The sequence below is a fragment of the Carassius gibelio genome, chromosome B3 (genome assembly GCF_023724105.1).
Source record: "Carassius gibelio isolate Cgi1373 ecotype wild population from Czech Republic chromosome B3, carGib1.2-hapl.c, whole genome shotgun sequence".
Classification (NCBI taxonomy): domain Eukaryota; kingdom Metazoa; phylum Chordata; class Actinopteri; order Cypriniformes; family Cyprinidae; genus Carassius; species Carassius gibelio.
The window spans coordinates 17,385,598-17,399,227 of NC_068398.1; the positions used below are offsets into that span (position 1 = coordinate 17,385,598).

Sequence of the window (13,630 nt, forward strand, 5' to 3'; positions counted from 1 at the left end):
CGCGCATTTAGGACAAAACACGCAACCATCGTCTTTTATTAAGCCATCACTTTATTTATTTATTTAGCCTAATACCTAACGCAGAGTTTAGAGCTAATTAATGCACACAGCCTTTACATTAAGCTGCGTAAATTGACAAGTCTGTTAACACTTGAGCACAGGACTTATTTGCACCAAATGAATGTTTATGTTAGACATGTAAACAACATCCACTTATAAAAACATTTTAAATACAAATATAAATCACTGGAGTATAAACATACCCACAAAATCATGACAAATTTCATAGTTATATTTAAAACTGACATAATCCCCAACAAGATCTAAAACTTGACTGTAAAATGAACAAAAATCAGGGCATGTAACACACATATATGTCCACCTCACTAAAGGAGGCTGAATTTGAAATTAGGCACTGTCCCAATTGCATAGGCTAGGAGTATTTGTGTCTGTTTGCTGTCCTGCACTGAATGATTCACATTCATATGTTGAGTCTTTTTTACACATGAACGTGACCTGATGCAAGATAAAAATATATAAAGCAAGAACCGAATGATAGGGATAGTGAGTCACGACTGGCCAACAGATTTGACCATTATTAGAAAGTCGAAGAGAAAATACAGTGCTATTTTCAGTTACAGGGCACATAACATACAAGTCTTCACACAGACAAAAGCGAAAGAACGAAAACCAAACAACACAGACCTTAACAACAAGGATGACCCACTAGAAAAGTGGATGACAATTTTATACTGATTTCAAATTCACAAATCATTAGTTTTGTACATCCATTATTATGAATTTCACACTTAAGCGTTTGGCTGTATTCATCTTGTTGGTCAACAAATATACATTTTTGTTAAATCTGAAAATAAAATGACTTGACAGAATCAAAATGTGTTGAAAACTACATGCCAATATGTTTTGCACTGTAGGCTACACTATAAAAATAATTTTTCGAAGTTATAAAAAAATAAATGTAAAAGATTACTGGAGTACACCTTAAAAATACTATTTATGACTTTTTTTTACTTTAAAATGTCATGTTTAATTCAATTCATTACTTGCCATTTCTTTGTACTTTGACAAAACAAACAAACATTTTCACTCAGAAATTGCTAGGAAATTGTACGTGTAAGCCATTGTTTTTCAGCAGAAATGAATTACATTACATTTTAGCTGAATCACTTCCAGCTTGTTGCATGTTGTTGTCTTGCAATCATAATCAAATAATTTTACTCAATAAAAAAATAAAATGTAACATTTAATGAAAAAATATTTATAGCAAATATACAGTAAAAACACATTGCTATTCTCTTAAAAAGAAAGGTTACTATAGCGGGTTTTGCTGTGATTCCATATAAGAACTATTTGGATTCCCCAGAGAAATTTTCAGTAGAACCCTCTTAAAAAAAAAAAAAAATTCTTAGTGTAAAGAACTTTTAAAATAACATTCTTCCACTATAAAGAATCATTTGTGCACTGGAAGGATTCCGTGGATGTTAAAGGTTCTTCATGGAACCATAGATGCCAACGAAGAACCTTCCTTTTTAAGAGCATAAATATAAAAATGGATCCTTTCCTTTGTGGTGGGTGACAGTTAAAATGTTGGCAGGCCAAGCACAAATCTGAACTACTGAGCCAGCAGGGAAAATCCTTATCATTGAGCCCGTCAGCATACATAATACATGTATTCTGTTGAAAAACTGTAACCAAAATAAACACCAATACAATATGTAATCTCACACATAGTCTTCAGGACAATCAGTTCATGTTTGAGAGTTTTGAATGAACATTTTCAATTATATCTGATACCCAGAAGTTGTTCAAATCAAATCAGGTATTGTTTGGGTAAAGTCCATTCCACTGCTTAAAAGAGACAATGTAAGAGTGCTTTCATCAGTAGTACTGTGTCTTTTCAGTCCAGCTTGTGATCCAGTGTTTCTTATTTTTTGTGGTGTCCACTATTAAAAAGCCCTGGTTTACCTGGTACTGTTCCTTCTTGTAAATCCTCATGCCTTGGTATGTTGGCATAGTTTGAAAGTAGGCAGCCCGCTTAAAAAAGCCACTCTGTGAGAAAACATAAGAATTAAGAAGTGTATTGTGAGCAAGCATCCTGCCACATTATTTTAGCAGGATTATTATAGTGACACGGTAAGCAGCATGTGTTCAAAGAAGCTTTGAGAAATCCGAGAGTTTCAAATGAAGTCATTTTATGAGATTACAAGATGAACATTAAATACTGAGAGAAAGCATTCTTTAAACTCAAGTGAAATTATGAAGAGAGCAAATTATTAAGAAATAGAGCAAGCGTGTAAAAATGCATTATAAGTTCAGCTGCAGATTGTGAAGGGGTGAAAAGAAAGCTTGTTATCTCTGTAAGAAAAGATGTGATCAGAAGGAGTTTGTTGCCTCAGTTGAAAGCAAGCCCCAAACTACCAAAAAGAAAAGAACATGGTAACACAGAAGGAAGTTATTAGTCTTGTCAAAGCAAGAAAAGACATTCAGAAGTAAAGCAATATACAGTTGATTTTTTAAAACATCATTCTATCTCAAAGATAACAGCATCACAAGCCTGAGGACATAACAAAGAGTCTCACATATCAATTTGTTTCAGGAAAAAAACAACAACCTCTAGTGTTTTTGAGAGCAATGATGAGAGTTTGAAAGCAGACGAGGCAAGCGTTGTGTCTCAAAAGGGAAGAGGAAAGACAGTATTAGCGGAGCTTGCATGGAATATATTATTGTTAATTAAGCCGAGTGTTTTAGCTAGAGAGCTGTTGGAGGTGGCACCTACGGATTCACTATTTGTGTCACAGCAAATCTCAGTCCTCCTCTGTAAGGCGGTCATTTTCAGATGGCTGTGTTTTCAACTCTGCTTTCTGGGCCTTGGCCTCATAAAGCTCTCTGGTGTTTGCCCTCTTGAAGAAACCGCACTGGGAACAGGATTCAGATAGGAGCGATCAAACAAAACACAAGGCATGGCTGGAGGAATTGATCTAGTCTTGAATCAGCTGCTTTTCTGGTACAAGTGAATTTTGATATAAAATATATCCATGTGCAGCATCTATCGACACCATAAAACATTCAACATAAAAAATATATGTAATTTGACTGCAAAAAAAATTGATTTGGGAAGTGAAAAGAATGAATTACACATCATTTATGCTTAAATACTATATTCTATTCAACAAAAAATACACATACTTCCACAATAAAATGGCTTATATATATATATATATATATATATATATATATATATATATATATATATATATATATATATATATATATATATTATTATTATCAATTTTTTTATAAAAAAAATATTTTTTAAATTTTTGTTTGTTTAATTAATACATGCTTACAGCATAATTTTATTGTATTTTATTTTGTTGTGTGTTACCTGGATGGTGATCTTTGTCTGAACACGGTTCACTGTTTTTATATGTTCAGTTGCTTTTGTAAAAGCTTAAATAGTGAATTATATTGTATCATTATGTGGCCTAATATTTTAATAATGTTGTTTGTTATCAACAGTTAACAGAATATATAGTTATGATCGGTAAGCTTACAGGCACCAAAGTTCCATTATGAATGTGTGAAATGTTGCCTCACAGAAAAAGATGATTAAAATGTGTAGCAGTGTGTGGTGTTGTTTCTCTCAAGGTGCAGGTAAAAAAAGAAACTTCACACTTTGTTTATGGTGTCAAAGCATTTGCCAAAGTTGTTAATTGTGTCCTTCCATCTAGAACAACACGCAGATGTGTGAACAAAAGGAAAGTGTGGAGCAGTGAAGTACAAAAGGATCCTCACCTTCCACAGTAAAATGACAATCAGTCCCAACAGAATCACTCCTGCCAACGCAGACACTATGATTATCCACAGAGGAACTTCATACCGAAGCTCTCCCCCCTCTGCAGGGTCTATAGCTACTGTAAACTAAACACAGAAAAGATGTTTGCCGTCATTAATCTCTAATGCACCAGAAAACATATACGGGAAATTGCCTCATTTTAATAATTATTTGATTTTCCCTCACTTATGCTAAATGTATGCAAGAGAGAGTTCCAGATAGAAGAGGAAACTCAGAGATGTTGTGTTTGTACCTCACGGGTGTTATTGCTCATCCTGATGCTTGGTTTGTCTGTTTTTAGACTCAGTGTGGCTCTACCGGTCACAAATACTCCTGCACCCTTGTAGTCCTGTAAAAAGAGAGCTGCAAAAATTTTATTTTCTGAACTTCAGAATGGGCATCATACAGCACTGCACAACTGGGATGTTTCTAGTGAACGATTCATTCACTGCATCTGTCACGTGGCAAATGATCAAAAGACTTAGGAGGTCAACTAATCATTTGTGCTTCTCGTAATTCTGTTTCATTAAAATGATTTCCTAGTTCACAATATGATAAAAGACTGTTATGTGAGCTGAATGCGGATTAGTTCTTTTTGTTGAACAAGAGTGTGAGTAAAATTATAAGTTTTTCCCACCGTTATATTGGACACACTCAGCTCAGGACACAGAGTACTCTACTAATCAGCTGATCAACTGATAGCGCTGGGTTAAATAAGGGGAACGTCTGAAATGTGCAGTGCTGGTGAGGCTATAGGTACAGATTGAAAACTCCTACAGTGCTACGTTTCTAAAAAATACTGTACCTAAATCGCTCATAGAGACCCGGGGTACTAATAAGGGGCTTTCGCACCATGTAATTCTAGGAACTAGCCAGCAGGGTCATTCCTAGGGAACCATGGACCGTTTTCTTGGTTGAATTTGGACTTCGAAGCGATAATGGAGAAGCAATGTAAATGCACAATTTATGTGAGTGAAAGCGTGAAAATTGGACTAAATCTCCTGTGACAACTTGAAGTGTTACATATCATCAAGGCTGGGAAAAGAACATAACACTGCAGACAACAGATAAATGCCATTATCACTGTTTTTAATGTTCGTGGAGTAAATATTTTTTACAATGCTTAATAAAAATGCCGGGTAGCCGGTGTTTCGTATGCGTTTGGCCAATCACTCTAAACTTACATCACAGGTAGTGCCTATAGAACTTGTTTTAGACTCTACTCTAATTTAGTTCCCACAAACTGAGTTCCTAGAACTGAAACGTTCCTAGTTCCTGCAGTGTGAACACACCAAAAAGCGGGAACTTCTGCCAACAGTTCTAGGAACTATGGAAAGATTCCTCCGGTGTGAAAGCCCCTATTGTTTCTTTAGTATGGCCTGCAGCTGGTTTCTTTCCTTTAAAAAAACTATTCAGTAAATATCTGACAAAGTATTAAAGTGCTGCTAGAAAAAAGATTTAAATAAGGCATTCTTGATATAGAACATTCTTAATATATTTTACAAATTAGATCATTTTAAATTTCCACATACTTCAGCCCCCAAGAAATATTTGGAAGAACCCACAGTTAGAAATGTTTAAATGTCACAAATACAAATTATTAATCATCAAACCAAATTATATATGTTACACATTATACAAAACAATTAAAAATAAAGTCAGGTTTTAGGTTTATTCAAAATAAGTGGAACGTTTCCAAAGTTAATGTGAAGAAATACATATGCCTTCATGCATCCTCTAAAATAACATTGCGACCAATTAAATAAAAGTAATGGCTTACAAAAGATAAGGTGGCTCTGAGAAAAAGTCTAGCATCATTTGTTTGCAGATGCCCTTGCTTCTAATGCAAGTTAAGTGTTCAAATGCTTTTTGAGGCAACTGTATCAACTTTAAGCCGAAGTATATTGCATATTTTGAAGTACTGCACCTAGTGTAACAAAAATGAAACCAGTTAAACCCTCATAAACTTGGAAGAAATGTCATAAAGCAAGTGTGGGATTTATCCTTGACAGCCTGGCATGCAACAAGCCTGCAGTAATGAGATGAGGAAGTGAAGTTTGAATTGAAAGTGGAGCTCTGACCTCAAGCATCGTGCTGTTCCATACGCGTGCTCGGACCGTGAGATTGGCCGAGGTGTCCATGCCCAGCAAGGGGCAGGTGAAGGTCTGACAGAGGGCCGTACCTGAGTCACAGTCCTGAGATTGAAAGAGAATGAGTGTGACAGCCAAAACACTATACATTTTGTCTTTTTCTAATCTCTGTTGCATACTACATCATGCAAAGTATCAGAGGAGACATGCCAGTATCATCCAGTTGCCTAGCAACAAAACAATGGTTGAGGAGACCGATATACTCACCAGGCTGGCAGAAGGTGTCCTCTGGACGGCCTGCAGCTTCAGGAGGATCTGTTCAGACTTTAAGGAGCTCACGTCTCTTTTCCTCCTTCTAGTCTTGCGCTCTGACACCTAATCCACAGGAGGTAACACGTCCGTCACATTAACAAGCTCATTATATTAAGTGCATGGCAATAAAATGCTGCAGGGATGATGTCTTTTCAAAAACCTGAAAATTAGTTAGCATATTAGCAGCTAGCGCTCCTTGGTTTCTGAAGTCAATGGGTTTTTCAAATGGGATTTTGGTTAAAAGCCTAAAATAAGATCAGTGGTTAACAAACTCTCAAGATATTATGTTTTTTCTTCTACAACATAAAATACATCAGTAATACGCCCTTGTGAGTTTTTTTAAAGCTTTTATGCATCTTGACAAATTCGGTTGCTAACAAATGGCTAAACTGAATTACGGAGGTTTCAGGGCACATGATCACATCATCACACTGAACAGGAAACACTTTGTTTATAATTGTGCTATTCTAACTTATATTTTTAGATAAAAAATGTTTAATTGTTTGTATAAAGCCTACGTTTAGTTTTTGACTTCTGGCAGTTGTTTTTTGGCTTTATAAGACAAATGTTTGCAAAGATCATCATTTTGTAAGAATCAAAAATGTGTGTTGGTCACAGAGTTTATTTTCTAATCCAAAAAAAAAAATGTTGTCGAGGGATCCAGGGAGATACTAACTTCCAAGTTGGCCAACAGAAATATGTAATTCCTGCAGCACTCTACTGGATTACTTTCCACTACATTATGGGTTTATATGCCATATTAATATGCCTAAATCACCTTGAATTAGAATATTTTGACTGCCTTGCTTAGTATAACGTTAAACGTTTCTGTCTTAGTTCATTCTTTTTTGAGTTTTTGGATTTATTTGTAGAGAATCTAGACCTCCTAAGCACATGTCACACTGACTTATAGGCACAGAGAGATAGATAGTCTCCAAACCACCCTCTATTTCATATTAGAAGATGGATTTTTTCTGAAATAATTCCCACTCGGCTTTGTACACTGAACTAGATTGCAGTGCTAGCTGTGGGTAATATGGTTCTGGGAAAGGAGGAGGTCTCAGTCCCAGCATGATTTCTTCTGCTGCTTCTCACAACGATTCAAAGGCTGTATTGTGCTAAACTGCTCTGTCATCAACACCATGATGCAGAAAAACAATCAGTGACAATCAAACATCTAAGCACTTACATCCAGATTAAGGGGGTTTACAACTTTATTTTCAGGGACACAGAATGGCTCGGAGGTTCCCGTCATCTCAATCTCTGACAGATAAAGCAGCCACTTCCGATTAGCTACAGCATAAGGCCACTGAAAGACCACTTCCAGATACCCCAGATTTCCCAGAGGTTTTCCAGAAAGAGTCACCTGCAGACAAAACAATAAACAAAACAATTACTTTGAGTAATTGCAAACTGATTGTGTCAAGAAAACTGATTATGCCTACTGACTTACGTAGTAAAGAACTTATTTTAGGTTTAAAAAAAACATAAAAACCTAAAACGAGTCACCTAGCACCACAGCTAGGACAAGAACAGGTATCACACATAGGGCACATCACAATTAACAATGACCAAATTGCCAAACAATTTTACATTCTGGCAAAATGGTGCCCAGTTTGTGTGTAATTCATATTCTCATATATCTAATCTTTACATTTTTGTACATTCTACTTATGCCTGAATGACGATTAAAGGGATAGTTCACCCAAAAAAGGAAATTCTGTCATTATTACTCACCCTCACGTAATTCCCATAAGACCTTTGTTCATCTTTGGGAAACAAATAATTTTTTGATGAAATCTGAGAGTTGACTGACCCTCCATAGACAGCAATGAAACTGATGCATTTAAAGCCCAGAAAGGTCTTCAACATGTGTTCATGAAAGTACAACGACACAAACAGAGTGTCACAGTCTTCTGTCTTTGTCTTTTTGTGAGCACATGGCTTGTGTTTATTTGGTGCCATGTGCTCTCTCCTTTCCTTTTCTGACCCCGCCCACCCTGTCACCTCATTACTGTTTAGTTGCTCCACCCGTGTTTCTCCCTTACTCCCTGACTCATTACCTTATTCACTCTGTACACATAATCACTCACACAGCTGTTCCCTATTTGTTCACGAGTATATAGTTTCGTCTCACCCACCACTCTGCCTGGCTATATTGTAATGTCTATGTAACTGTGTTTCTCATGCTCGTTTTCCTGCTTGTCCCTGTGATTCGTTTTGGTTTTGTTTTTGCCGTGTTTGCCTTTTAGTTCTTGTTTGTTCTTGTTAAAATAAAGTGTCTCTTCCCTGCACTTGGACCCAGATCTTGTTCTTTCCACGGCGCCGTCTCTACCGCGCCGTGACAGAATATAGCCAGCAAATATGGGTCCAGCAGGGAGATTCCTCGACATCTGCCAAGGAGAGCGAAGCATCGAGGATTATGCTTGGGAGTTTGTGGGGGCGGCTCGGCTGTCAGCGACAGAGAGGACCTGTTTAATGGTTTTCTTCTGGGGAGGACTAGCCGAGCCCTTCAAGTCCCTAATGCCATTCTGGCACCCCGACGAGACGCTGGAGGATTACATCAACCTGGCTCTGCAGTTGAGCGGCTCAGCTGTTAGGGTGGAGTTAGCTGCAGAGCCAGCTCAAGGTTCTCCCGAGGCGAGGCAGTCCAGGAGTCAGCAGAGGCCTCGCCGGCAGCACCCAGTGCCTCACACCTGTTCCTGGAGCATCACGGGCTGATGCGCTGCATGCGGGATTCACAGTGGATGTCGGTGCGAGCAGCGTGGTCGGTTCGCAGGACTCACAAGGTGGTGGAGCCTGCTGATGTTCCCTCTGAGGCAGTGGGGCTGACTGCTAGCCTTCACAAAGCCGCAGATTCCACTCAGGATTGCCCCAAGGCAGCGGTGTCCGCTAAGGATTGCCCCAAGGCGGCGGTGTCCGCCCACAATGTCCCCGAGGTGGCGGCGTCCGCTCACGATGTCCCCGAGGTGGCGGCGTCCGCTCACGATGTCCCCGAGGCGGCGGGGTCCACTCACGATGTCCCCGAGGCGGCGGCGTCCGCTCACTATATACCCGAGGCGGCGGCGTCCGCTCACGATATACCCGAGGCGGCGGCGTCCGCTCACGATTCCCACAAGGCGGTGGTGACCGCTCCGGACCCTCCAGAGTCGAGTCAGGTTCCAGTGGACTCTCCAGAGTCGAGTCAGGTTCCAGTAAACTCTCCAGAGTCAAGTCAGGTTCTAGCGAACTCTCCAGAGTTGAGTCAGGTTCTTGATGACCCCCCAGAGTCGAGTCAGGTCCCAGTGAACTCTCCAGAGTCGAGTCAGGTGTTTGTGGACCCTCCAGAGTCAGGACTAGTCAGCGATTACCTTCCAGAGTCAGGGCTAGTCACTGATGACCTTCCTGAGCCAGGGCTAGGTGCTATGGACTTTCCAGAGACTAGGCTAGTCTCCGTTGATCTTCAAGAAGAGAGTCAAGTCACCGGTGATCTTCATGAACAAAGGCAAGTCACCACTGATCTTCATGTACAAATACAAGTCACCACTGATCTTCATGTACAAATACAAGTCACCACTGATCTTCATGTACAAATGCAATTCACCAACAATCTTCATGAGCAGTGTATCTTCTGGAGTCCAGTATGTACACCATGGGATTGCCAGATGGTCGTCCTCCCGTTGGTTGGACCACACGATTGTGGTGGTCTTCTGCTCCGCCCTGGGGGGCTTCCATCCCGACCACACGGTTGTGGTGGTCTTCTGCTCCGCCCTGGGGGCCGTCCGTCCCGACCACACGGTTATGGTGGTCTTCTGCTCCGCCCTGGGGGGCTTCCGCCCCGACCACACGGATGTGGTGGTCTTCTGCTCCGCCCTGGGGGGCTTCCGCCCTGACCACACGGTTGTGGTGGTCTTCTGCTCCGCCCTGGGGGCCGTCCGTCCCGACCACACGGTTATGGTGGTCTTCTGCTCCGCCCTGGGGGGCTTCCGCCCTGACCACACGGTTGTGGTGGTGTTCTGCTCCGCCCTAGGGGGCGTCCGTCCCGACCACACGGTTATGGTGGTCTTCTGCTCTGCCCTCGTGGGGCGTCACGTAATGTCCTTCTTGGACTTGTGTATTTGTTTATTTTTTGTTGTTCTGCGGTCTGTGTCTTTCTTTCTGTTTCCTTCTATGGACCTGGCCCTCCGTCCCTTCCCCTGATCCTCTGCCGGTCCACCTCCCTCCGTGATTTATATTTTGGAGTGTCTGGAATCCACTCCTTAAGGGAGGGGTTCTGTCACAGTCTTCTGTCTTTCTGTCTTTGTCTTTCTGTGAGCACAGGGCTTGTGTTTATTTGGTGCCATGTGCTCTCTCCTTTCCTTTTCTGACCCCGCCCACCTTGTCACCTCATTACTGTTTAGTTGCTCCACCTGTGTTTCTCCCTTGCTCCCTGACTCATTACCTTATTCACTCTGTACACATAATCACTCACACAGCTGTTCCCTATTTGTTCACGAGTATATAGTTTCGTCTCACCCACCACTCTGCCTGGCTATATTGTAATGTCTATGTACCTGTGTTTCTCATGCTCGTTTTCCTGCTTGTCCCTGTGATTCATTTTGGTTTTGTTTTTGCCGTGTTGGCCTTTTAGTTCTCGTTTGTTCTTGTTAAAATAAAGTGTCTCTTCCCTGCACTTGGACCCAGATCTTGTTCTTTCTACCGCGCCGTGACACAGAGGAAGATGTACACTGTACATAAAGCGTGTTTCGAAGACTGACTCAGCAGAGAAGAAACTGTTGAATAAAGTCATCGTTTTGTTTATAAAAAGTTATCTTAAAGGGACAATAAGTAACTTTTTAGGTATTTTATTATCTAAAATCAATATTTTTATTCATAAATATGCCCTCAATGGTGTACAAATACCTATGCCAATGTTGAAACCAATCCTCGTAAATGAAGAATATATTATCTTTATATACATGGGACGGGTAGGTCGACGGAGGCTTCCATGTAGTTCCGCCATCTTGCAAAACTATAATAGCAGAGAGGGACTAAAAGTACTAAGCCAACGCGTTTCCACAACGCGTTTTCGGTCAGAGCCAGAAACGCAGGTGCAGAGCAGTGAGAGTCGCTTGAAACTGCACCGGCAAGTTTAAAAGTCTGGATTGCATTCTTTTTATGGACCATACATATGCCGCGCCACAGGAGAAGAAAACATCGTTGCCAAAAATAGAACGTAAAAGGAAATGTGACCGTAGATTACAGAAAACAAGAGTTAATGTCGGGGAAGCTTTTTCTAGGTGGAAAGAGCTAATGCTGGATAAAGATTTCAAAAGAGACGCTGAAGTGGCCTGTTTTCCTCTTGACAGGTAATTCAGTGTTTGATGATGATATCTAACAATGCACATAATTCAGAAAATATAACGAATAAAGAAGACATAACTACTAATTACAATATTTCATGTTTTCCACAGTCAGTAATTCATACTGTAACATTCGTTTGTTAGTTGTCATGTTGCAGTTTGTTTGAAATAACACACCTGTTCACCTGAAGGAAAACTCGACGAAGTGCTATTAGAAGACATCCCGTCAAAGCTTTTTGGTACATATCGCCTACCGTAGATGCAACACGCATTTGAAAAAGCGAGGCGCTGGAGAGCAAAATTAGTTTGAATGCAAAATACAATTTCACCACTAGATGGGAGTAATTCCTACTTACAGTCCCTTTAAAGTTATCAGAATAACGGGTATGACATGAGGGTGAGTGATTAATGACAACATTTTGGGGTGTTCTAACCCTTTAAGTTTAGGAATGGACCTATACGTTTACTACAATCCAGCTCAGCCAATCAAATTCAAAGATACAGTGTAGCCTTTTTTCAGAGCGGTTTAAACGACACAAGAACTTGTTACTGAAAAATAGCCTTTACACAGTCTATCTTTTAGTCTTTGTTTTGCATGTTGTCTTGATTCTTTTTTTGAAGTTTTTGTTTTGCATAAGATTTTATGTTTTAGGACACCATATGTCATCTTATTTTTACACTTGTTGTGCAGCCATCTTGACACCATTTCCTAACTAGGCATGTTGTAATAAGTCTGATATTATGTCCTAATTAGTTGTGTCTGCGGCAAACAACAAAATATTTAGTAAGTAATTTGGTTTCTCCACAGATCCGCCTACCATGAAACTTCATTGATCCACAACGCTGCATGATTGTTAAACATCAAATATGTTGCCAAAAGCTGTGCTGTGTCATATAGTATTGTTTCTTTATTGTGTGGACAGACAAACTGTCCAACACTGGAGACTTGACACATGACAGCTAGTTAGAAATGTAGGCTGTAAAAAAACATCTTGCCGTCAAGTTGAATTCCACTGGGCTTCCAATGTCACTGGTACTTTTCATGGCTGATTCTGCTTTCACTTTCCCACTGAATTCTGTGTTAAACTGGTTTGAAAGGCTACAAGAAAAATAGAAATGTTCTAATTAATTTATTTGCAAAATGATTTGATTTTAATGTCAGACAAAAAAGAAAGTGAAATGTCTGTATAATACTGAAGTGTAACATGAGTCATTATTACATACTGTAGCTTTGAAAAGCGGTAGAGAAAAGATCTGTTGAAATGCTCTAAGCCAAGGATAGAAATGGCACATAACTCACATAAAGAAGGGCTTTAGTTCGTACTCCACCATCAGTACTCTCGACAGGGGCCGTAGATCATTCTGATCGCTCCGCCTGAGAAATGTAGATGAAATCATCAGCCAGAGTCCAAATCTGATTCATACTCTTTGAACAAACCTCTTTTACAGACAATTGTATGCATATAAGCCATATTTTAGCGGTTAAATCTGCAGATCTGCATACAGTGAATCACTGAATGCTTTTGACCCTGTTTTAATGAACTGGATTTCTTCCTGTGGGTGGGTTAATGATATTATTTCTATATACAGTTCTGCTCAACTTTGCCTTCTCCTTACAGAATTTGTGTTCCTGTAGCTCAATTGGTAGAGCATTGCGCTATCAAGTGCAAGGTTGGGGTTTCGATTCCCCGGGAACACATGATATGTAAAAATTGATAGCCTGAATGCACTATAAGTCACTTTGGATAAAAGCGTCTGCTAAATGCATAAATTTAGAATTTGCCAGATGTTTATGTTTAAAAAAAAAAAAAGAAACTTGAAAAATAAGACAGATTTGTATATAGTAGTACCCTGAAGCTATATTTAATATAGTGACCGAAATTACACAGACTCATACAAATACAAGCTACATGTAATATTAAGAAAAAGAACATGTAAACCTTTGAACACCATAATTCAAGTGATTTTTTTGTATTTTGTATAATATATAAATACATTTTATTTAGCTTCTTTAGGGAATAGATTATCGAATAAGGTAACATTTCATTAGA

General features: G+C 39.6%; 2 protein-coding genes across 3 annotated transcripts in view; both read right to left on the minus strand.

Moving 5' to 3' along the window:
* Window positions 1-33: 33 nt before the first annotated feature.
* Window positions 34-13,630, minus strand: part of LOC127952897 (integrin alpha-3-like) — a 147,896-nt gene continuing 134,299 nt past the window's right edge. Inside the window, exon 26 of the transcript XR_008153067.1 lies at window positions 34-705. The gene's annotated coding sequence lies outside the window, so the exon portion shown is untranslated. The remainder of the gene's footprint in view (window positions 706-13,630) is intronic.
* The window catches only part of LOC127952898 (integrin alpha-3), a 44,843-nt gene continuing 31,246 nt past the window's right edge, over window positions 34-13,630 (minus strand). The window contains exons 18-26 of one of the 2 annotated variants that reach the window (XM_052551792.1): window positions 12,880-12,954; window positions 12,576-12,678; window positions 7,448-7,624; window positions 6,214-6,321; window positions 5,938-6,051; window positions 4,110-4,205; window positions 3,817-3,942; window positions 2,798-2,936; window positions 1,922-2,070 (exon numbers count right to left, since the gene is read on the minus strand). In XM_052551792.1, the coding sequence (XP_052407752.1) occupies window positions 2,826-2,936; window positions 3,817-3,942; window positions 4,110-4,205; window positions 5,938-6,051; window positions 6,214-6,321; window positions 7,448-7,624; window positions 12,576-12,678; window positions 12,880-12,954 (910 nt within the window). In that variant the 3' untranslated portion in view covers window positions 1,922-2,070; window positions 2,798-2,825. Of the gene's footprint in view, window positions 2,071-2,797; window positions 2,937-3,816; window positions 3,943-4,109; window positions 4,206-5,937; window positions 6,052-6,213; window positions 6,322-7,447; window positions 7,625-12,575; window positions 12,679-12,879; window positions 12,955-13,630 lie in introns of both variants that reach the window. The other variant, XM_052551791.1, reaches the window with a different exon arrangement.